General features: G+C 29.6%; 3 protein-coding genes across 6 annotated transcripts; all 3 read right to left on the bottom strand.

The window, feature by feature from the left end:
* Positions 1-1,912: 1,912 nt before the first annotated feature.
* Positions 1,913-3,861, bottom strand: LOC111039745 (40S ribosomal protein S28). Of its 2 annotated transcripts, none has more exons than XM_022323471.1 (3): positions 3,720-3,861; positions 3,409-3,629; positions 1,913-2,061 (listed from the first exon to the last, which is right to left on the bottom strand). In XM_022323471.1, the coding sequence occupies exon 2, from the start codon at positions 3,617-3,619 to the stop codon at positions 3,422-3,424; it is 198 nt and encodes a 65-aa protein (XP_022179163.1). In that variant the 5' UTR covers positions 3,620-3,629; positions 3,720-3,861; the 3' UTR covers positions 1,913-2,061; positions 3,409-3,421. The 2 variants fall into 2 exon arrangements, with proteins under 2 accessions (XP_022179163.1, XP_022179085.1); XM_022323393.1 differs by having other exon boundaries at positions 3,413-3,629.
* A 3,678-nt stretch (positions 3,862-7,539) lies between these two features.
* LOC111039527 (regulator of telomere elongation helicase 1 homolog) lies at positions 7,540-13,410 on the bottom strand. 2 transcript variants are annotated; one of them, XM_022323114.1, is made up of 16 exons: positions 13,205-13,344; positions 12,972-13,086; positions 12,703-12,892; positions 11,695-12,125; positions 11,495-11,608; positions 11,171-11,383; positions 10,900-11,091; positions 10,628-10,740; positions 10,130-10,271; positions 10,001-10,065; positions 9,620-9,782; positions 9,307-9,558; positions 8,996-9,235; positions 8,527-8,919; positions 7,865-8,015; positions 7,540-7,762 (listed from the first exon to the last, which is right to left on the bottom strand). In XM_022323114.1, the coding sequence occupies exons 2-16, from the start codon at positions 13,071-13,073 to the stop codon at positions 7,677-7,679; spliced, it is 2,847 nt and encodes a 948-aa protein (XP_022178806.1). In that variant the 5' UTR covers positions 13,074-13,086; positions 13,205-13,344; the 3' UTR covers positions 7,540-7,676. The 2 variants fall into 2 exon arrangements, with proteins under 2 accessions (XP_022178806.1, XP_022178878.1); XM_022323186.1 differs by having other exon boundaries at positions 12,972-13,410.
* Positions 13,411-20,438: 7,028 nt separating this feature from the next.
* LOC111036959 (probable protein phosphatase 2C T23F11.1) lies at positions 20,439-25,370 on the bottom strand. Of its 2 annotated transcripts, none has more exons than XM_022319326.1 (7): positions 25,025-25,370; positions 24,558-24,761; positions 23,350-23,447; positions 23,181-23,288; positions 22,890-23,115; positions 22,068-22,159; positions 20,439-21,290 (listed from the first exon to the last, which is right to left on the bottom strand). In XM_022319326.1, exons 2-7 carry the CDS (start codon positions 24,742-24,744, stop codon positions 21,030-21,032), a joined length of 972 nt encoding a protein of 323 aa, XP_022175018.1. In that variant the 5' UTR covers positions 24,745-24,761; positions 25,025-25,370; the 3' UTR covers positions 20,439-21,029. The 2 variants fall into 2 exon arrangements, with proteins under 2 accessions (XP_022175018.1, XP_022175092.1); XM_022319400.1 differs by lacking the exon at positions 25,025-25,370 and adding an exon at positions 24,834-24,941 and having other exon boundaries at positions 21,030-21,290.
* Between the last annotated feature and the right edge of the window lie 203 nt (positions 25,371-25,573).

The following is a 25,573-nucleotide window of genomic DNA, read 5'->3' as shown; positions in this document are numbered from 1 at the left end:
TTTATTATCCACCGTTCCAAGACAAACCCAGATCAATAATCTAAGCAATATTTTTTGAATGTATGTAACACTAATATACATCAATACATCTCATACATTTTTCATATACAACACTTGCGCTTATTGTTGTATTTTCATTAAGAGATAGAGTAATAAAGCGTGATTCACCAATCATGCTCACCCACCTTTTTTATTTAATATGCAGTTGTTTAAAATCTAATTTTTCGAATCTTCAAATATACTTAAAACCCATATTTTCAAATCCTTGAAATGTTTTGTACCAATTAAGGAGTGTACTGTGGCGTTACAAACTACTGTTTTACAAATGAGAACCCTTAAGGGGAGGCTATTGTAAATTATTTAGTAGATATTTATTTTGAAAATTTTGATGTACCAAATTCAAAATTTAGAGTTGCTCAGATATTAAAATTGTTATGCTAAGGATAGTAAAAAGTGGTTTTACTTAAATATAACAGAAATCATTTTGGATCAAGTACCTATTTATTATACTTGCACCATTTTTACAAATTATTGATGTAAATTAATAAACACAACCGAAAACCACATCACGCCTGCAAGCCGGTACATCAAAGGAGCCGATACCAATTATAAGCGAGCCCGTTGAGCAGCCTGAGCAGATGTATCATAATCATGAAGACCGGAACAACTTATTGTTCAAACGCACATTATTATACAAATACTATATTTTCTGCTGAATAAACGTTATTCTTCAGTTCACTCGGGACTTGTTTCATTTTGTCTCCAAAGCTAACGGAAGCTTTTGAGACCTTTAGAAATTACGCGCTCAACAATATGATGACATTTATTATGAATCACCAACATTTTTAATTTTCCACAGGCCCAAACCCATTATAGTGGATCTATTATCCTTAGTATACAAAGTTACACAGCTCAAATAATACTTGTTTGAATTTTGATTTTGATAAGTCAAAATGTTCTGGTAAAGAAATTGATTTGAAAAGGAGTTCTCATTATAAAAACAGAAGTTTAAGTCACCACAGGACACAAGTACTACAAACAATAATGTTTCAAATTGTCTGCAATTCCACAACATTTGAAAATTATATTTTATATTTCAGTTGCTACCTTCATTATAAATAAAAATACTTGTCCAGTTGTCCACTAATAGGATACATAGGATCCAAGTAAAAATAGAATGATACAAGTAAGTTGTTATAAACAATTCCCAATCACACATATTTTGTTATCAAATTAAAATATACATGTATTTTTATTACTTCAAATAGATAATGGGACCCACTGAACAGTTTCATGTATGCTATCATTTACATTTTACTTTTTTTTTGGATCTACTATAATATCAACAAAATGCATTAATCGTTTTAATATCTTAACTTAAATTTTTTTAATTTCTTGTATTACTTGTGTGATTAAATATTTCTTATATACCTGTTTGGCTCGAGATGATCTGAGGAGGTAGGATCTCGCTACCAATAATTGATTCCATCCCCTAACTGTTTGAATTTGAACTAAATTTTTCTTGAATTTCTTTGAGATCAAGGTTTTGTAAGTTATAAATCCCAAATTTATTTCTCAGATAAAAATTATTTTTACATTAAATAATAATATGGAAGACGGAGTGGCCGAGCGGACTTGTGTCGGTTGCAACCGTCGCTGGATTGAACCTAGGTCACAGACGGCACTTTCTTTGGGTAAACATCTGTCTGGAGACAGGCCAACATCCCCCAACCGGGCATGGCAGAAACCTACGGGTGCCCAATCGAAATTCCACCTAAAACTAACACACGTGTTAAAAAACCTACCATACCAAACCCTACCACTATCACAATATTACCTTACCCTACAAATAACTAATGGCCTTAGACACCGGGCTTAAGGATCAATAAAAATAAAAATAATAATGCCTTTCTATTGTTTTTAGTATACGCTTTATTAATAATGCAGTTTACATTATAAGATTGGTTGACAATTCATATAGGCGTACACTCACAACAGCAACAACAGCAACAGCAACAGCAACATCCACCAGCAAGAACAATTCAACAGAATTGGATACATCTGAAAATATAAATAAATCATTAAATAAATCTAAATACATTTTTAAAACGATGTAAATGTGAATTAATGCAAAAATGTTTTAATATATATGCTTTTATAGGTATAACTTTACGAAAGCACAATGGAAACTAACAACAAAATTGCTGTGTTCAAGATTCAAAAATAAATACCATGAAAGCTAATGACACTGTGACCAGAGTTTTAACCATATTCCTACTTCTTATTGTTTCTTAAAAACAATTTGTAAGCATTAATATTCAGTAGTCAATTAAACAATCCCAACCCATTGTTAAGTTTTATTAATATAATTGATTTTCAATAAGAAATGAGGAATAAATTACTATACAAACTTTAGAAATATGTATAAGAATAATTAAACTTTAAAATCATTCAATTCAATCCAACTACTTGAATTCTCAATTAAGTGTTTAAAATAAAATATCAAAATTAGTATTAGTTTATATAACAAATTATCGAGTATAACATTATTTGTTTTTTAATTTTATATGTTTTAATTTTTTGTTTGTGTTAACTACCTTAAGATAATTGCTCCGATAATTATAAATACTGAGGAAATAATACAAATATCTGAAGAAATATACAGCCACTTTAGAGTTTACACACTTTTGTAAATTATACATTTAATTATTTTAATAATATGTCAATAGGTATAGGTACCATGAGTGTATTTAATATATGACCCATCGGGCGGTGTGATTTTATTGAGTCACTAGTAAAATGGAATTTATATTTAAACATGGAAATAACTGCATGACAACAATTTATAGACCACAAAGATTATAATTTAACTAAGTTTTTTTAGATGTAGGTATTGAATATGCAAATTAAAGCTTTTCTAAATAAGCAATCGGGGGCAAAATGCATTTAAATAACTACCTAGTAGGTACTACTACTTATTATATTATTTTAAATAGGTAAAAAGAAAGTAATAATTTACTATCCCAAGAATGAATGAGATATTTTTAAAAATTTTAAGTGATTTGATAAAAAAAAAAATAATAGTAAGCTAAATGTATTCCAATTATTTCAATCAAAACCATTACCTAATGAATTTAGCAAACATAAAAGGGCCGTAGTAAATAAAAAGATGAACCAAAATGAAATAATGATTTGACCAACGAAATGTCGAGTTTAAATAGTACTCACATTACAAATTTGAAAAGGTATTTATAAAATTGTATGAAGCTACAGAAGGACAGCAAACATTTTAAAAATAACTGCAGTGTGTAAATCGTACGCATTAAATACCGCGACCGTATTTAATACAATCACCTAGCACACTGAAATTACAGAAAAAAACTGTTTCAACGTTAACGTCTGGTATACCTACAGGATAATCCTATCGAAGCCTTCTAGCTTCTCTCTCGGATTCGAGCAGCGTGAGAATGTCACCCTCGCGCACAGGTCCTTTGACGTTCCTGATGATCTGACGGTTTTGTTCGCCAATGAATTCTACTTTGACTTGGGTACATTGTCCCTGGGATCCGGTACGGCCCAAAACCTTCAACACGCGAGATAACACTACTGGCTTGTCCATGGTTCCTGTCCTAGAAGTGTTTTATACATTATTTATTTTTCTTAATTACTACACATTTTTTGTTCAACTTGGCAATCATATTAAAATCAAACATACTTACTTGTGTTATATTTCAGACACAAAAACGCGAACAAAGAATTTGAGAAAAACCCAGAAACCGAAATCTGTCGTCTAAGATTCAGGAACGTGGGTAAAACTGAAAAAGAGCGTGGCCGTAGCGTCCGAAAACGTAATCATAAAATGTTAGGCTATACCACTTTGGTACAAGCACAGTATGACCAACCAAACTAACTCTTTACAACAAAATGTATTAGAACAATAAAGGTATGATGAAAAATATAACAAAACAAAGTACCAACCTCAAAAATAAAAATTCTGAATTGCTCAAACCAGTATTTTTTTTTATAATACAATTCGTAGGTTCGTAGGTACCACAGAATATAACACTATATAATAGCCAATAGGTAATACCCATATATATTATAATATATAATTTATAAATTAGTAACTTTCAAACAAATCATACGGAACTTAAAGAAAAAAAAAACTCATGTTATAAATATTTGTCAGTATGTTCCAGCTTTTAATATAAAGTCTACACAAGGTTTTGTATTTATTTAGAAAACAATCACCTCCATATCTTTATTCTTTATACTGTGCAATAAAAATTTTAAACACACATATATTAGGTATACATATTACATACATATTTCTCAATCAATTATTGCTGTATGTTCCTATCTACTTACCTACCTACTAATTTTTAGTTAACACAATAATACCTACTAAATGGTATTTCAAACGTAAAAATATGTAGAAATAAGTAATAACAATTAATTTAGTGATTTCATCAATATTAAAATAATTATCATTTATCAACTAGGGATAATTTAATTATTAATATAATATTCATTTAGTAAGATAAACAATTATTTATGGTTAATAAATACCTAGTATTCAATATTATATACCTAGTTTGAATAACAGTTACTATTATTTTAACAATATTTTTAGTTGTACATATATATATATATATATATATATATATATAGGGCTATAAACTATGATTAAATAAAACATAAAAAGCGGGTAAGCAGATTTCACTCTTCTGTACATTAGGTGTCTAGGAGGTCTAAATGGATGTATATGAAAAACGATTCTGAGCGGCGACGGTATGTCAGTCTTGGATAGGTATTTTATATTTTTATACAGTTATTACCTATTATTAATATGGTAGCCGGTAAGTTGAATTAATATAATTCTTAAATTATCACTTATCAGTGATGCTAGAAAAATATTAAATATACCTATGTAAAATTGGGCTGTTTTTGAACCGAGATACAACAAAATGATAAACATTATTCTTTGTGTTAATACCTATGCAATTTTGTCCAAATTTGAACTTAAAATATCTGCAAAAAATAACTATTCATATATTTTAGAGATTTTTTAGTTAGGTACGGAAAAAACAGCTCAAGTGGAACCTTTTAAATGTTCAATCCTTAAACATAAAAATTAAAAATTTTATAAATTTTTAACTACAAAACCACTTTCAATTTTCAATTTGATAAATATTGTCAACATTTAAACTTTAAATGCTTATAAAAAAAAACATCATGCCTATGTATTTTAAATATTTTTCAACTGGTGTTGTAACAATATACCAAGAGTCTTGTCTACATTTCCATAATGAATACATTTTTTTAAAGACTTATAAGGAATCTTGTATTACATTTAAAAGTTTTTTGACCGATAGTAAATTGTTTTATCGACTCTTAGTTTAAGAAAACAATCATCGAAAATTTCATATGTCTATAAATAGTTCAGAACAATTATACAAAAAAAAATAAATATATAAAATATATTTTGAAAATTGAATGGTGTATAGAAAATACTAACACAAGTATTCAGTAAAATTTTCATGTATGTACGGTCATTTTTGTTAGAGACCAAAATTGATTTTTTTGAAAACTGGTTTTGCGTAAAAATTCCCGGTATTTCCTTAATTTTTTGTTTGTTTTTCTTGTTGTTTTTGAAAACTATTGGGAATTTTAAATTTTAACCTCCCAAATGCAACAACTAGATTCACTTTCTTACCTGAAAAGTTGCTGTTGAACATCGAAGCACTTTTACTACCCGAAACCGTGATGAAGGACACAAAAAAAAATTTTAAAACACTCATAATTGTAAAATCAATACATTCATTGCTCTGCTCAAAATTTACAATATAGTTTGTTTATTGTTCTGATTTAATAACTGGTACAAGCATAATAACAATTTTTTTGGAGTTATTTAATTTTCAATTTTTTAATTTGCAGATCTTTACAACACGTCATCTTGACAGATCATTACTACTTTGAATTAAGGTGAAAAAGTCCGGGATAAAAAAATCCGTGGTAAGGAAGCACGGTAGGTATATAATATTTATGTAACAATATTACAATATTTAAAATAATTAATTTAAAAAAAAAATGTAGGTATCTACCTACTAACTACTTAGTATCATTACTATCAAATACATAACATATTATAATGAGTTCTCAGTTTAATTAAGTATATTAACTATTTAGTTAACCAGTTGAACTAAAAAAATGCTGTTATATATAATATATGACAATCGGTAAAAAACGACAGCGAAAATATTTATACATTTTATTTTACTTTTTCCGCCAAATTGTTTATAGTAATATTGTGCCTTAAAAACGATGGTTTGTGATGTTTAGATAAAAATACATTTTTGACGTTTTTTTCCATGATGGTTTTTACTCTAGTCGTATTTTTCCTACATCCGTAATATAGGTACATAATACATATGTACCTATAATAAGCTTTAAAAAAAAAATTCAATCGGCAATTATAATGTTTATCTAATATTATGACTTAGGTATCAGTTTAATTAACTTATATCGTCAAAAAAATAATATACCTATTTTAAAAAAAAATTCGATATAAGTATTTTATGTATGTGTAACAAATAACAATATTTAAAATAATATATCTAATTGCTACCTATTTCATGAATACTTTGCCGATATTGGTACCTACAACTTACAAAATTATTTACTAATTTCGTCAGTAGTCAAATAATTACGTTATTTTATGGGCCCATACAATCGTAAGATATCCTGTGTAGAGATAAGTAGGTAATGGTTTTTTCGCACTTACTCATAGGTAGTAGGTACAATGGTTCAATGTTATTGAAACTTACCCTTAATATGTATATTATTATATGAACATAGGTACTCCTACTAGCCGTATTAGAGTAGGTACCTACTATAAAAGTACATTTTAACTGATTGAAATTTATAACATAATATCGTGACTTGATTTTTATATAAATTTGGTTTCTTAATATGAACTATAGGGCTTTAATAAGAAAAACTCATGTAAAAATAATTTTAACTTCAACCTAATTACTTAACTAGACATATTGACAATGATATGTCTATTTTAGGGTGTAGATCAGCATTTTGAAATAAAATTAACTTTGTAAAACGCATACATAAGGTATTTGTATCATACTTTTCAAGTTATGCCAAGAGAAATCCTGATGAGTCTAAATAAGACCCTAAAATAATCCCATTTTGTAATCTAATACACTCATATTATGCTTTTTATTCAACCATACTCTTGGAAGAAGTTGTATTAAAATTACATTATGGTATATAAATTTGTATTTAAAAAAAGTAAAATTTAAGTAAAAAAGTAAAATTCATGTATCTTGACAAAATAATACTATATAGTTGGCTGTTCTACGTTTATAAAATATAAGCCACTAGGCATCTAGCATGTTTCTATACGAGGTCCTGGCACAGGACTTTTAAAGTACTAAATATGGATACTTCCTATTTACAGCCCAGGAACTCTGTGCTACTAGGATATTGTACCATTAACTTATCTAAAATACTAGATAATAAATGTATAGTGTTTTTTTTATCTTTAATGTTTGTGAAAGTAAAAATTACAAATAAATAACAATGCATTCAAATTTGTACAGATATAATGTATCATACAATTTATTTAAGTACGAGTAATAAAAATGATGTGGTTTAATTAGTTATGCTCCAGGTTCTTCTATCAATCGAGTAAAATAATCTGATAATAATTGATTACTTGGTTCTATTTTCAAAACATTTTTTAAATCTGAAACATTTAAATTTTGTAATATTAAGATCAGATCAACCATAATTTGTTAAACAGCTATATAGAACTGAATTTTAGATTTATAAATACAATGTTGTTTACCTAGTAAAACACTTATAATCTCTTGAGTCTTTTTTGGAAATAACTCGTCTAGGCTTTTTATTAATTCAGTAGAATTTTTTTCTACTATGTATTTTCTAACAATACTGCAAAAATGTGTGTACGTATTACTTTTATCTAGTACAGATTTTACCTACATATTAAAAAAAATAACATAATTATTTAATTGACATTTGGTTTGAGAGAATATCAGTAAAATATTTGTTTTCTCTCAGACCCACGAGCATCATAGATAAAATAATTTCACCTAAAATCATTCTTTATGACTTTTTAGTAAAATCTCTTACAACAAAAATTATAGAGGATATTTTGAGGATTTGACATATTGGTTTTATATTTATTATTTTATGGCTAGAAGACTTTGTATTCAACTTTCAACATCAAAAAAAATTGTAAATTTAAATGATGTTTAAATTGTTTTGAAACAATATTATTTAGACAAATCAATGTCATACCCTTGAAAACTTTATTCTCTATAATTTTTGTAATATGTGATTTTACTCAATGATTACTCAAAAATAAGGTTGTCTAGATAATCTTGAGTAGATAACAATGCTCAAAAACATGCACGTACGCCAGAGAGAAAACAAACTGTGTGCTGTCATCCTCTTAAGCATAAGTTTGAGCTAAAAATAAACACTTACTTTATTCATAAAATTAAGAATTTTACTTTTCGAGTCCACTATTGTCTTGGGATACTCAATTGTATTGGGAATTATCTTTAATTTACGCTTTTTAGTTGAAGGTTTTAAATCAGATGTTACTTCAATTTTTAAAGGCTGACTTTCTGATATAGTGTTTATTATTGTATGCTCTTCAAAGTTATCAACAAACCCTAAAATGCTATTAGAACTACTAGAGCTGATTAATGAATTAGTTTTTTCTATTTTGTTTTCATTTTTACTACAGTAACTTGTATATAGTTTTATTGTGTCATCTTCCATAACTTTTCTTTTGACTGATTCAATCGATCTCAAAACAGTAGCTTGAGCAGGCTCGTCGAATGAAGCATTTGAAAATAAAACAGCAGAAGGCATCTAAAATATTAATCACAGATTTTAATGTATTCTTCTAAAGGTAAATATTCCATTTAAGTATTATGTAAAAAATTACAATTGCCCCAGTATTTTTGAAAAATTTCATGTTTTCTCTGTAAGCTATTGAAAACTGATCATATATTTTTATATGAGGTTGTAACCAAGCAGAGAGCTGGGATTTAATATTAGAACCTGCATAACGTTCGTCACAGAATATAATAGAACCCCAATCGTCGATATGTCTGATCACACGCCCCATTGCTTGATTCACAGCCTTAATAGCTTCCAATTTGTACCATTCTTGACCAGATAAACACTAAGGCCACAACAAAAAAATCAAAACATAACAAATATTGAGTAAATGATAAACTAATTTAAAATTTTTACCAGTGAATTTTCTTTTCTCATTTCATCCAAATATTCTCTTTTCATCACAACCCGTGGATCTTGGTAAGGAGGATATGGTAGTCCCAATATAATCACAGCTCTAGCTTTCCAATCAGAAAAATCAAGACCTTCAGACACTTTTCCTCTATAAACTGCTAATAATAAAGCACCCTTGTTTTCTTGAATGGCTTTATAATATTCTTCAATCACACTGTTCAACACATCCTTATTTTTTGGTTCAACAAATATAGACTAAAATAAAACATTATTAATTACAAAACAATTTTTTTGAAACATTAGATATTTATATTACTTTATTCTTAGTGATTGACGCCCAAATATTGCAACCCTGCCAATGATTAACGCACTGGTCTAAGAATGGATATGAAGGGAAAAAAACCAAAGTACCTCCAGGTATAATGCGTGAAAAATTTACTAGAGTTTGACCCAAACTTATGAGAAAATCAGAATTATTCCTATAACAAAAAAAAAACATATATAATTTTATTATTAAAATGTGCCATATTCTATACTGTTATTATCAGACATAATAAACCATGTAGGACAAAATACATTTTAAAATCCATTCACCTCTATTCTTTGTTAAGCAAATTAAAATATTAAATTGAATTAAAAAGATTGATTTGGTACACTTAAACAAAAATGTTTTAATATTTATAGACATTTTATTTACCGGCTACTATAGTTGCATATAAGTGGTTTGTTACTTGGTCCAGATTTTATGACTGATACACACACCTTAAATTAATAAACAAATATACAATCCATGAATAAATAAATAAATAATCATAGTTTAACTAACCTGATTACTTTTGATAACATGAGCATTTTGTAATTGTACTTTAACTGGAATTCCTATTTCAGAAATGGTTGCAGCTAAAGGAGACAATGTACCACTTGTAAGTATTATACAACGAACATTTCGATCCAATAAATCTCTCATCCTACAAAAGTCAACTGTTAATTTATGATTTAGAAATTATGCAAATATATGAAGTAATTATTTAAAAAAAGTATATTTTTGTACAGGGATTCTTATTAAATTTATCATAAAACCTTAAATTGCATAAAATTAATTACACTATAACTCCCAGTCACATACAAATAACAAGAATTAGAAACTAGTTATATAACTATTCAACAAATTTACTTAATTTGAAAAAGTTTACCAATATGCTTAGATGTATCTTGGCGTTAAGAACATTATGGATACCTATCAGGCAGCATACTTGCCACTATTTGTATCAAATGATATTACAAATACCTTGCACTTAAGTATACTAAATAAGAGAATACATACCCAAATCCAGGACTGAAGCACCAAAAATTTAAAGTTTTGCCTTTTTTGAGTTCTTTTAATTTGTTTGAATCATTCTTGGGTTTATATTTACTCTGTTCTAACTGTACATATGTCTAAAAATAAATGTTTAAACCATTACAGTACAAACATCACTCTATTACAAAATATTCTAAATGTATTAAACAAAAATTATTTAAAACTAATCCATAATTAAACAAAGGATAATAAAAAAGAATGTAAAAAATTTAGATGCATTCATTAATACTTCTTACTCTAAAATATTTGTCTGTATTCTTAGGATCTCCGTTAGTCCCTAGACTTTGCAAAACACATTCTAAAAATTGCTGAAATTTGTACAAACATGCTTCTTTAGCTTGATGAGGAGCATTACTATTGGACGATGACATGTATAATGTAACAGAACTTAAAAAACTAATAAATTTAGACATGTTTGAAGGTGTTATCTAAAAGAAAAAGAATTAAATCAAAATGTATTAATCCATAATAGTTACTTTTGTTTGAATATATATTGTAGATACTAACGTCTGCGCCTTGAAGAACTTTAAATATATAAGATCCTTCCATTTTCTTATCATTTGTACTGTTTGTAAGCTCTATACCATCAATGACTTTTTCTATTTCCAAAAATAATGCTTTTAACACACATATATCATCATCAGAGAACTCTCTAGGCTTCAACTGTGTTGGTTCTGCAGAAAATTCTGTATTTTTTTCATCATACAATTGTTTCATAATCTAAGAATAAACTTAATTTTATTATATGGTAGCTTTTTGTTACAACTAATTAATCATCAGCTATAATATATTTAACTTATTAGTTATTTATAAATGAGAAATATGACTTACACCAGTCACAGCATCAATGCAAAGAGCTATGTCAGTGCTGCTTATATCTACAGAACAAGATTCTTCACACATCTTTTCGACATTATGTCCTTCGTCAAGAATGATAACATCATCCTAATATAATGAGCACTATTAACTATGGTTAATTCTTTGATATAATATTAACAATTATTAATAAATAAAAGTGAATGAGCACATACACTAAATTGGATATCTTGAGCTTTCCTTGTTCTTGGATCAATAATGTAATTATATGGAGTGAATAGTATGTCTACATCTTTTTGTAGTTCTCTAGACCCATAATATGGACAGCAGTTAAATTTTTTCCCTTTATTTACTAAATCTTCTATGTCAGCAATCCCGTTTTCTACAAATGCTTCTTGAGATTTAAGCTCAACATTATTGTAAAATTGGCATGTTCGAGTGCTGACTTTAGCACGACATAATGCAATTTTTACAGAAGAAGTTGCTTCTTTCATAACTTCTGGATGAATACACAACTGGTCTCTTGAACCAATTATACCAACTTTCATGTGTTTGTAATTAGTCCGACGAAGTTCTTTCATAACTTGATTTAGCTGAGTATGGGTTCGTGAGCCGTAAATGATACGAGGCGGTCGAATCACTCCATCTATGAAATAGTTGAAGAAAAAACATGGTTATTTAAATTTAAGAAAACTGAACAACAAGTTGCTCTTCCATATTGCAGATAGTATACTACGTCATTGAATACATTATTGTAGTGGATGTGCCCCAGAAACCTCCTTGTAAGTTTAAGATTGCTTTTTATTTAATCTTCCAGCAATGAAAATTCAAAATAAATTTAAAACTACATACACACACACATACATTATAAAGTCGGTTTTGCACAACTGGAGTACTTGTCAACAATACCAATAAGGCAATAACAAATTAGGCAAGTCATTTGTGTATAGTGTTCCGAAAACTGATACATTAGTCAAGTATATTCATGGGTGGCCTTCTTTTGACTAGTGTTACATTTAACCAACAACCTACGGGAAGGAAAACATTGCTCTAGTGACCAATGATTGTACAAGTCTACCGTTTCAATGGAATGGTAAATGACCACCAGTACCAAATATACACTAAGTACACCAGTCGAGGGAATGCAGATAAGACCAATACATTGATTGTATAACTCGGAATCTAAAATACCAAAACTAAAACTAAAAAATTTGGAACCTTACTCCAAGCACTGTTTGGATTCTTATCAATACCAGCTGCAGTATTGATTGACATAGTTAAACTACTCTCCGTCGGACACATTCGATTGGCTTGAATTGCTGCTTTTTTGGCCAACAGCCAGGCTAACGACGAACATAACAATGACAGCGTTTTTCCTGTCCCGGTGGGTGACTCCAGTACACCATTGTGTCCCTGAAAACGTGAAACTCAACGTACACAGACAGATCAAGTAGACAAAAAATAATTATGATGCACTTTTACAGCGGCTTACGTTTTGCAAACATTCCAGAACCTTTTCAATGTATCGTTTCTGAACTTCGTACGGTTCATAGGGAAAGTCCACCAGCACTCCATTGCATTCAAATGACGTCATTTTCTACTCGTACCTACGATTTAATACATCAAAGATCGTGCTCGTGAATCAAAACTCAACAGTACATTTACGAAAGACTTAAATACATTGAGCATATTATTATGAACAAAAGTAACGATCGTGCGACAGACCTTAAACAGTCATGGATTACAGTCCATAGACCCAACAGTCAGAACTCAGAGTTCATCCCAATTGGCAATTATGGCTTAAAAATGAAATCTATTTTTGTACTGTTACTTAGTCCGGATGTCCAGTACTTGGTAATCGTCACTCGTCAATACGAATACAAATTTCAACTACTATAATTATAAATATTATTATCGCATACATGAAACGTTATCAACTATGAAATTGAAATAGTTCTTTTTGTGGCATAAAAGAGCGGGATTTTCATCAATCATATCAAATATATTATGATAACACAGATTTCCTTATTATGTAATAAGGTTGTACCATAGAGCAATAGTAAATAGTTGTACTCATCTTCTTCTTATGAAAGATTCAAAGACTCCAGTACTAAACTCAAAGATAGTACATAATAAATACTGTTATATTTTTATTTTAGACTGACTGATATATATTGTAAATCCAGGATAATATTATAGATTTGAGCATTAATGAACACAAATATTATACTGGATTTTATTTTAATGAGCAACAAAAATTGTTTTTATATTGTTCAATTACAAAATAAATGATTTATTTAATATAAATTTAATTTAATTTTTTTATCTAATCATTTATTCTGTGGTTCAATGTATATTCTGTTGTATGGTACATTAATACTTAAATCAACATAAGTAAGACAATATCCACATAATAATATAGATAATTGGCTCTTTAACCATAATTCATAATTGATTATATTGTGTCTATGTGTTTAATATATATATATATATATATTAAATATTAGAACATACCTATTGCAAAAATCTTTAATTTTTTAACAAGGTGTATTTGAAATTGCAGTGTATTAGCTACTGACATGTCGATGATTACAATGTATTTAATTTTCAAATTAATAAACAGAAAATTGACAAACAAAGCTATTTTTTTCACAAAATAGTTTATTTTCATTTTCATTTAATAAGTTATACTAATGTTGACACCTCTATATTGCATGACCTACCTACACACAATTCTGTTGTTTGATATAATAATTGAATTTTCATTTAATGTTTACTCTTTTATGTGACCCATTGATACGAAAATCAATATAAAAAAGGCAATTTATCATAAAATAGTGAAAAAATTATAATAAATAAAACATATGATAATTTATAGGCTTATAGCTATTCTTTTTACACAAGCTGTACATCTACATTGAGTTATACTTAGAGTACAGCTGTAACTGAACTCGGAATTTTAACAATTCTAAATTCTGTGTCTGTAAAACACATACTAATGTCATGTAAATTGATTAAATTATGATTGTTAAATCAAATTAATAAATTGATCACTGACATTCGGACCTGTATGTTTTGATTTTCATTACTTTTTATACTAACTTCAATTGAATTCACTCAAACAGAGTATATAATAATTAAATTATGATATATATTTTAGGCTGACTGATGTAGATTATAAATCCAGGAGAATACTGAATTGTATAATGTACATTCAATGAGCAACATTCAACTGTTCTTATGTTGTTTAATGTATGCTCTGTTATATGGTTCACTTACACTTAAATAAATATAAAGAAAACAATACCTAATAATATGTATAATAAAATTCGGTCGTTGGGGGATATTTTAATTTTTCGTTGGCTGTTATTAACACGAGATTGTTATTTTAATTCACTTGCAAATTTTGTCTCCGACCACTCATCGCAATACATTAGTCCACTGCCAAAAAACCCCGATTAAACATGGATGTCGAAATCGAATCGATCATCAGTGAAATCTATGGCGATATGATGAGCATATATGCCATATTGATGGAGGACGAAAATGAAGCCACACTGGAAACCGGGGATAACACCAACCCCGAAAACGAAGATACGTTTAGTCATTATGGTCAGAGATACAACGAACCGACCAGGAGAAGCTGGCCCTACCATTCAAACAGAAGATACCGCATTATGCGATTTAATCGACGTACTAAAAGTAGAAGATACAACCGATGACGTCATGCAGCCCGAAGTGGAATCATTAGACGAGGTCGTGTCGTCTCATCCAGACGATATCATCGAGACGTTGTGCAAATGATGTGGATTCAGAATTTGTCTGCGGTGACGAAGTATCGTATCTCCGCGAAGCGCCCGGGTCGTGCGATGTTGGACGTCGGACCGAAGGAGCAGACTGCAGATGAACCAGTAGACGGTTTAATAGTGTTCGTGGAAGACGTGCCGGTCGAGGCTGAAGCAAAACTGCAAAAGTGGAGGAGTCGAGTGAACCGAAACATCCACCATCGGACAAGAAATGCTGCAAACCTCCAGGCGGTGGCTACGAGTTACGACTAAGGCGTGAGACGGGCAACACGGAGTTGACGGCTCCCTCCTCCTCGGCCGAGGAGCACCACGCAAGACGGCGGCACACGTAGGGGATTGACACGGGAAAGAGCACGCTGTGAAAGGCGGTATGTCACCCGAATACGTCCTCCGGCCACTCGCGGCGCAGCGAGTCAGCGGTTGTTGGCGAGACCATCTGCAGGCGACTCAGCGCGGGCCCGACTGTTCCGGCCGCGCTTGTACTGCTGGTAAGGCGGTAGGTTAGGTTAGTACAGGACGTACGACGAAACGGTGTGGCGGTTAGTTGTGACGGCGGCGGAGGAGAGACTTTAAAGCACGACGGGTAAGTGATAGACCTAAGCTAGGAATTGGAAGTCTCAGCATCGGCGGACCCACGTATATTCCATTATATGAGTTTCAGGGTACGGCTGCGCGAGACGGTCACCGGACGCGATACGGACGGCTACCGGACGTAGACTCGGCCGAGGGGACTCCAGGGCAAAAATCATGGAAGTATCAGGATCGCGGTGTGTTGCAGCGTGGTCCTCAGATGCCCTCCCCATTTTACCCTGTGGTGGTCCCACGCCCACCGACCCGGTGGCCATCGATTCCGCAGCAATCACAGCTGTATTCGCTCTCCCTGTGCTTTTGTCTCCGCCGTCAACGCCGCGACACTGCGACAGTCATCCTCAGCACCTGCCAATCGTCGAGCGCATCATGGAGCGCATAACATCTCGACTTCAATCGTCCAGTCGCTTGAGCGGCCGTTGTGGTCGGGCCCAAAACAGTCGTCTAGATGATCGTCTCTGCGAACCAACGCGCCGGCGATTGTACTCGTCCGCCCGCGGGACAGGTCGTGGGGACGTATGGAGGTGAAAATACTGTTACTAAACAAGATCTTGTTTTTTTTTTCGTACTAAGAGTGGAAGTATTTATTTTAACAAAATAATGGGCTTCAAAGAATATCTAATGTTTGTCAGCTCGTGTGAAGATGTGTGATGAAAATTATAATTCATATATTTGCAAGTGCCCATAGATAATATTTTTAAATTGCAACAAAGTAACTAAAATGGTTTTTTTTCATTCAAATATATCAAATACAATACGACAAAATGTATGTTTTTTCGTTCAAATATGAACTTGAAATATTTGTCAAAATAAAAACTGTTTTTATGTATTTTTTGGTTACACCGACTCGTTATTTTTTAACTTTTATTAGGTATAACAATTCATAGAGAACTTTACATTAAATCTTAAAGTTTTTTTATGTTCACAGTAGTTTAAGAAAACGTATATACAATAGCTTAAAAAGAGTTAAAATTGTATGATGCATGTAGTAACTAGTAATAAACATTTTATGAAAATCGAATGAATCTACTATTATTTATTTTTGATTTACAACAAAAAAACATACATTTTGTCGTATTGTAATTCATTTTTTTTTTGTTACTTAAAAAAATTAAATTACCAAACATTTTCTGTTTAAACCTCTTTTCAGTCCCAATTAGATCCAATTCTCTACTATAAACCACTATTTAAAGTTGGAAATCAAAGCATTATTTGATTAACCGCTTATCGTGTACATATAGACTCAAAAATAAAAAAAACATATTCGCTCAGCTTAGAATCTGAAATACAAACTTTTAACTAACAATTAACTAATTAAACAAAATAAAGTATACTTTGTTGAACTAAATTTTTTTATGAAGGCTAATAAAAAAAAAAGTATGCACCTACATTATTTTATATTTTATACCTAGCTTATTATAGATAAGTATAAAGTAGGTACTTTTTTATATTATAAATTATAATAAAATTGCTTAAAAAAACTTATGCTAGGTTGCATGAATAATCACTAAACATATTTTAATGAATCAGTTATAATAAAGTAAGCTTAACATTATTTTTCAATATATTCTTGTTTTCGCATAGTAGGTACCTATACATAATTATTAATTATTTTATAATTGAAAAATATTGAATAGAACAAACTTGTTGTATTGGTAGATAATAGATAGTAGTGGTTTATTAGGGCTAGAATTTATATGCAATACAAATTTGTAAAATATGTATTTAATCAACCAAAGTATACAAAAAAAATTTTTTTCATTTCTACATAATATTTTTCACATTAAAAACAGGAACTAATTGAAACAGAGACTATCGATATACAGAACTTGATCACATGTCTATAAGTTTGTCTCTAGATGAAGAGAAACAATCGTTTCTTAAGCTAGAGACATTTTTCACATCAAGTGAATCCGCTTGCCTTTCTAGCTATATAACCAGTTAAGTTTGATAATACTCAACTTGAAGTACTGGTTGACCTATAATCATGGGCATGTATTAATGTTATAACGTCAGGAAGTTCTTCAAATTGGCCTTTATCTATAATTGAATCTAACACTCCTAGTCTATCTTTTGTTAGATTTGCATTTGATAAATATTGAATATTTATTAATGTTTGATGTTTTAATCATTTCTCCTCCAGTTACCTTACTATTTTTTGGCGGTTTAGTTAGTGAGTATGTGCTGAGGAGACAAAACATTTGAATAATCCAAACAGAATCCGGATGATCATTTGTATCACAAGCACTTCTCATCATACCAAACAATTTCTAAAAACATAAAATAAATTGTACAGTAGACAGCATTTAAACTTTTAAGAATAACAGAATTGGGTATTTGTATGACATTTTTAATGAGATTATTTGCCCCTGGTGATTTAAATATACTTTTATTTCGAATATTATTTAACTTATTAAATTTTTTTACTTTAGAATTGCCAGTTGTTCACCAGGAGCATAACAATATCGACTCATTTTTAACTATTTTTATGTGAAATCTGGACATGCAAATTACCTACTTAAAAATCAGTGATGAATTTACAGTACACGGTAGGTGCAATTGTTAAGTTGTACTCACAGACCACAGTTGACAGATATATATTACATATCATAATAATTATTAATTATTATATATATATCTGTGGCCTAAATAGTCTGAGGAGTATTGCGTGGAACTACGTACTAGATACTTATCTATACTTCCATTTTAAGTATTCAGATCCTCGATAGTCAAAGAATCGATAGCCGTTACTTTTGAATACAATAAGTTAGATTTTTTTAATTCGTTTTTGAGTTAATAGGTGTAGTATACAGAATGTAGCAAAAAAACTTGACAAATAAAAATTAAAAATTGATGAAAGTTAAATAGTTGAACGCATGAAATAATTATGAACATTTTATACCTCACTAACTGATAATCAATACCTAATTTAGACTTATTTAAGTATAAAAATTCCCAAAAAGAATATTTTCAAAAAATTGTATTACTTTTCGAGTTTATTCCAAAAAAATGTTGGTTGCAGTATTTTGTACTGCAATACATTTTTGGTAATTGCATGTACCTATCCAGTATTCTATAAAAAATTCCCATCAAAATATACTCTACAGAAATACAGCCTATAGGTAAGTACCTATTGAACAATATACTACATTCTACAACATAGAAACAGTTAACATTATTAATTATCATTCATGTAGGTAAATCATTTTTTAGATAGTCAGCGAAAAATGCTGGAAACTTAACTTGGTTATTATAGGTACTAGTACGTGTTATAAAAATAAATTATTATAAAATAGTAATTACTAATTAGTTTTATTCTACTAATTGGGTACTATGCTATTTGCTATTAACTGGTAAGTAGGTATTTAATTATGGTAATAATGTTGGTATTACTTAATAATGTTTAATTATAATGGAAATGTATAAGTCAAGGTTATTACTTTTTAATTTACTTTATTTTGAATACAACTTGTTTCCATTTAAAAATAAGAATTTTTCCTAAGTAACATTAGAGTCATCAGACAATTTGTTGTTTCATAGGATTATTTATAAATCCGACAGACAAAAACATTCGTTTAACAGCTGGTGCTGAAGAACACAAGCCAATTATTTATTTTTATCAAATATGATTTAATACCTCCTATAATAGACAATAGTCCTATACTTTTATCGCTCCATAGTAGTCACAGAATAGATTAAATGGCAGTGACGACCACAGATATATACTAGGTAATATTAATTAGTAATTAGTATATATCTGTGGTGACGACTGACAAACAAACCATTACGTACCCAATCTGGGTATAATGCAATTAGTTCAAAACTAAATCTTTCAAAGTATCAAGTACCTTTCTATGACAATTTTATAATGAAAAACGGTATACAATGACTAAATTTATGAAAGTTTATCGCAATACAAAATACTTCTTGTAACTAAATAAGGATACAAGTGACAATTATTGTATCAAAGATACTGCCCGAGCCTGAGGTACAACATAGTACATTGCATTGTACCAAATACTTAAAAATGATATTTTAGTATTTAATTGTAGTGTGTCCTAATTCTATGTGTAAGTATCTATAAGAAAAGATAAGATTAGAAACACAAAATTTGTTGGTAATTGTAAGAATTTTATAACTACCAGATTCAAAAATATAATAAAATTGTACTTTTATCAAACCCCGTAATACAAAATCATGATTTTAAATTCCTTGAGAAACATCTGATGAGCCACAGTAAAGAGCTATGTGAATTGTGAGCTGCAGGTAGCCAACAACTGATATACACCATTCAAATTGTACTTTGAGAACATTAACCTCACATTTTAATAGTTTAGTGCTATAATCTTGGATTAATGTTCTTATTATTTTAATTATTCATATTTTAAATTTGTTGATGTGTTTATGGAATACGGATATGATACATTGTTTTAACATACTATCAATCTAGGAAACCATATTTTTATTTCAAATACTAGTAGTTAACTATAATGACATGTTTTTTTAAAGTTATATAACTCTTAAAACTATTAAAAAATATAATATTAATTGATATTACTCAATCATTTTAACAAATACAAGTTGTACTATTATTTTTATTAATATTCATTCACAAAAATTATAATACGGCCAGTCCTTTGGGTGCTAAAAACTAAACGTCTGATTGTACAAATATTTTGTTTAAAATTACATAACATTTAACGCACTATGTTTCGTATTAAAATATTTATGTATAATTTTGTTTCATTTTTAATCATGCTCTAAATATTAACATCATCCTCTAAAGTACTGGATGGACTAGTGTGTTACATGAAAATGTTATTTACATCATTAGTGTTCCAATTATGTATTAGACATTAGTATATCATAGCATATTATATATATATAAAAAAAACTTATATAAATACAAAAATGACTTGGGATTTATATAGGGCAATTATATTACTTTTTATCTACAAGAGACAATTATAAAAAGGAAAAAAATGTTAAGTAAAATATAATATTATGACACAAACAATTTAAAATATTATCCCAGTGCTATTATGTACACAATTATTATTATTATTATTATTAATATTAATTTATTGCCAGAAAACAAATGATGTGTGAGAACCAAAGTAAAATAAAATATAAATAAAACAATGCTCAAGAAAATACTAGTGCTTGGATTTGGGACTTGATGTTGGGGAGCTATTTGGGCTGTTTGATTCTGCAGCTGAAGGTTTAGAACATTGAACTTGTAATTCTTTCCAAGTACGCCCTTCTCCTAGAAAACAAACTATCACAACTGTCATATTGTCACACCCAAGACCTCCCATTTGACCATTAGGTGCTAGACACCTTGTCATTAAGTCTTCACATATATCCTCGGGCTCCATGCCATTGCTGACACGGAAACGCACAAACTCAACAACTTCCTAAGAAAAACAAAACAAAAATATATGAACATAGTATTTAATATTATATTATAAATTATTATGGTTAATATTTAGTTTATTTTTATTTAAATTTGCAATAAGTAAATGCAGAACTTGAATTAGATTCAACGTAAGATAAATATAATATATTATTATTTAATAACCATTATGTGTATAACCATTGGTTTTAACTAAAGAATGTATTTATGTGCACAAAATATCCTCAAAATATGCAGTTAAAATAAAACCATAAAAATAAATAAAATGCATATTAAATTAATTTAAAAAAGGGTATTTTATAGTCTTCACTAAGTTCTTTGCCATCAAGAATCACTAGACATAGAATCACTAGACATAAAAACTGATGCAATTTTACACGTAAAAATAATATGGACAACGCATGACACTGACAGTTTGTTTTTATTGTCGAAGATTTAAACTATCATATGAATTTATCTATATGTTGCATATGAGAATGTCTTATCTTTGGCTATGATCGGTCATAATTTTATCAAAATTATGTGGTATTGTAAGTGAAAATATAAGATATAATAAATATATACAATAAGACAAAAATATGCATTGTATATGCAAATTAAGGTTAAAATAATTGAAATACGCAAAATACAATTAGTGTTATTATAATGGGAATGATCTAAATTGGGGACAATTAAAAAATAAATTTTAAATAGGTTATTCCAATACATATATACATTTGTATGTAAATCTGATCCCTGGTTATAACACACAATTATTATTTATTAAAACATGTCTTACTTCATTAGTCATTACGTCCCAAATGCCATCACATGCTAATACAATGAATTCTAAATCCTTTGTAACTGGCTTTACTTCAATATCAGGCCAGGCTAGAAATTAAATTACATTAAATGTACCATGTATATTTCATTCTAAAATAAGATATTTTATATTAAAAAAATTATTAATGAGCCTTCTTTAAATTATTATTATTCAATTTATAGAATGAGATCCATTTACGTTGTCACGCTAAGTTTGCCAGTATAAAAAATTAAAATTAGTGTCTAATAAAAAATGATTTAAGTTAATTGCTGTTTTAAGTTTTTGTATTTTTTTTTAAAAATATTGTATTGTTATTAAGTTATGTTGTTTTAGATAATTTTTGAGCTGTAATAGTAAAACTAAAAGCTAATAAAAAAAAAAAAATGTTTAATAGCAAAATATAAAAGTTTGATTCTTATTTTTACGGTTTTTTTTTCTGTCTATTGCTTTATTCAAATAAATTATTAACTGTTGGTTTAATAACTAATGTTCATACTTACACATTTTTAGAAAAAATATTCTGATACTAGATATAAAAAAGTGGTTAGATAACTTAGGTTTTTGTAGGATATAATCATTCCTTTGTCCATTTTTCACGGTCTTAGGTTTTAAGAGGTCAGAGACACTTAGAGATTATGAATGTCTTAGATTGCCTCTTTTAGATCGTTTAGGCCTTTGTTGAGACTATAGGGTTATTGACATGCACTCAGATAAGGGTAGTTAAAATGTAACTGTTGGCATTTATTTTTACCTCACATACTTTACAAAGATTTAAGGCATTCGATCAATTAGACTTACCAATAACAATTTGTTCATCTAATTTTTTTTGGTCATTTTTTTTGAAAATATAATCTCCTAGAGCTCTGGATAGAGCTAAGTTGCCATTCACCCTGTTAAACATGACCCAACCACCAGCTGCTTCGATTCTTTTGGTTTCTAACTCATTGTTTGGCTTGTGGTCATATGATAATGGTTCAACTACACCACTTACTGATGCAATAGCTCTCGAATCTCCAACATTTGCCTAAATTAAAAAATATTGAATTAGAAAATAAAATTCAGATAAAATAAACATATATTTTTCCTTACACAATACATTTTTTTATCTTTTAATAAAACAACTACAGCAGTTGATCCAGCAAGCTCATCTTTTAAAACTTCATCTTCAGCCATAGCAGTGTCCATATCCATGAAACCCTGGAAAGAAAATACATGATCCTTTTAATGCTATCTTGGAATATTTAAAGCACAATATTACCAGTTGTAAGGCATCACTAATTTTATTTTCTTCATACTCTGGCCTCTTGGTAATAAATTTATGTAAATGCTTGCCAGCATATTGTGCTATCCTTGCACCTAAATTAAAATATAGCATTATATTAACAAAAATAGAATAATTAAATTTAAAAAAGACGTTATTTTGATCATGGCATAGCTTAATAGTTTTATAAAATAAAATTATGTCCTCAGAAAAAAATTGAATTTAGGAGAAACTAATTTTAGAAGTATAATAAATACAGTATTAAGCTGTTAGAGTATAGATAATTTGAATAAAAATAAGAAATATCATTAAAAAACTTTAAAAGTGGTCATTATGGTGGAAGTATTTTAAATTGCAAATTAATATTACTTTTTTTTGTGCAATAGACTTTATTCTCACACCGATGAGTTCAGTAATACAACTCATAATGAAATAAATAATAACCTCAACGACAATAAAATACAGCTATGATACCTAGAATTTAATTTACACAAATTGAACATAAATAGCACAATAACCAATTGTAAACCTAATGTAAAATAAAATAATTATTATCAGGTAGTATAGACTCAACAACACCAAAAACATTAATATCCACTAAGAGAGAGCCATTTCACTTAATTACAAAGAGCCTGCACCTAGACACCTATATATTCATCTGCTTTATGGAAGGTTAATACTATCACTTCAGGAGATTAGCAGGCAGCTTCTGACCAAATAATCATTTAATGGTGGAATAATCGGCTTATAAAGCTATATAACTAACTAACTAACTATAACTAATGTAGACACAAGCATTCAGTGAGTTGAAAAGTAATTAGGAAAATTAAAAATGAAATACCTGTGTGTGAATGGAACAAAATAAGCATAAGATGCTGCAAGAGATTTGAATAGCACAAAAAAAAAACAAGCAGATAAAATTGGTTTACCATTAGATTTTCCATCAATGCACAAGTCATTGATTGTATTCTATAGGTAAACTAGGTATTTATTTTTACAAAGTACATTTAAAATACAAATTTTTAAATTTTAAAAGCTATTGACTATGTTTATATACCTACTTTATTTATTAAGACTTTTTTTTCCTATATTCATTATAGGTAAGGTGCATCAGTGTATATTTAATCACAAACCGGTGCAAGTGTTTTTGTTTTGACACACGACTGTTAAATTTGTAGATGCTATTGCCTTAAAATAATTATTACCACCATGACCATCATATACTCCAAAAAATGCGGCACTTGGATCATCAGGTAGTGCCAGTATATGAGTATGGGAATCTTCCATGTTGATTCTCCATCCTTGCATAGAGCTAGAGCCAACTTTTAGAAACTGGTTCTGACAGCTTTCCGTGTGCTTTGTAGTCACCGGTTCTGATAATGTCTGACCCATAGCTAATTTTTGATGAACTGTAAAACAAATAAAATGAGTATAAGCCTGTGTAGTTGCATCACGTTGGGATCAGGTAAAAGACGACCAACATTGCCACTCAAGCTACATAATATGTATATGGTAGTGATAGACGATGAGAGTCACCGAGTCGAACGTGCCACCGAGCAGTGGAACAACAGTTCGGAGATAAATTTATTTTTGACTTTCCCACCACTTCACCCATGGGATCAGCAGTGGGGCGAAAACTGTTCGACAACCAGTCTTAAAATGACCTACTTACATTTTTTAAAATTTACGATTCAACAAAAACAACAAATTGTGCGTCTAGTCTTCCATCTCATGGCGCATATCATCGGGATCGGATATATTATTATGTTTTATGATGGTCGTTCGGTTTCGTTCCCTAGCTGTCTCTGAAAAAACCTGTGCCTGAACGCGCACAGAGAATACGACGACGACGAAGATGACGATGATGATGGTTGATGGGAAGACGTGAAGACGATATTATCGTGTTGCACTACCAACGGTGATGAGCGACGATATCGGATATTGTTTCATCGAAATTACAATGTAGTTTTTTGCTTTTTTATTTTTATTTTATTTTATTTACTCGTTCAGTCATTCAGATAATAGTATAATTCAAGTATTCAACTTTACAATGCAAGAAAACGTACGAGTGGAAGTTGGGAACGCGGTTGCGCGGTATACGGTAATGCCGCGAGCAGCGCAAACTTGTACGAAAAAAAGCTGAATGACAGAATGACTGAATTCACGAAATGCGACTTCGCAAGTTCACTCGTTTCCCCGTCGATCGGTGCAGGGATTTCTC

Source organism: Myzus persicae, unplaced genomic scaffold (assembly GCF_001856785.1).
Source record: "Myzus persicae strain clone G006 unplaced genomic scaffold, MPER_G0061.0, whole genome shotgun sequence".
Classification (NCBI taxonomy): Eukaryota; Metazoa; Arthropoda; class Insecta; order Hemiptera; family Aphididae; genus Myzus; species Myzus persicae.
Note: the sequence above shows the minus strand (reverse complement) of the source record. Positions and strands in the feature narration are given on the sequence as shown.

Coding starts and splice junctions, on each gene's coding strand:
- LOC111039745 (XM_022323471.1), bottom strand. CDS start 3,619: ATGGACAAGCCAGTAGTGTTATCTCGCGTGTTGAAGGTTTTGGGCCGT.
- LOC111039527 (XM_022323186.1), bottom strand. CDS start 13,073: ATGACGTCATTTGAATGCAATGGAGTGCTGGTGGACTTTCCCTATGAA. Junction 11,384..11,494: donor GCATTGATGCTGTGACTGGT/GTAAGTCATATT, acceptor GTTTATTCTTAG/ATTATGAAACAATTGTATGA. Junction 8,920..8,995: donor TCAAAAATACTGGGGCAATT/GTAATTTTTTAC, acceptor TTAATATTTTAG/ATGCCTTCTGCTGTTTTATT.
- LOC111036959 (XM_022319326.1), bottom strand. CDS start 24,744: ATGGGTCAGACATTATCAGAACCGGTGACTACAAAGCACACGGAAAGC. Junction 23,448..24,557: donor AGTATATGATGGTCATGGTG/GTAATAATTATT, acceptor ATTTTAATTTAG/GTGCAAGGATAGCACAATAT. Junction 23,116..23,180: donor AAGATAAAAAAATGTATTGT/GTAAGGAAAAAT, acceptor TTTTTAATTTAG/GCAAATGTTGGAGATTCGAG.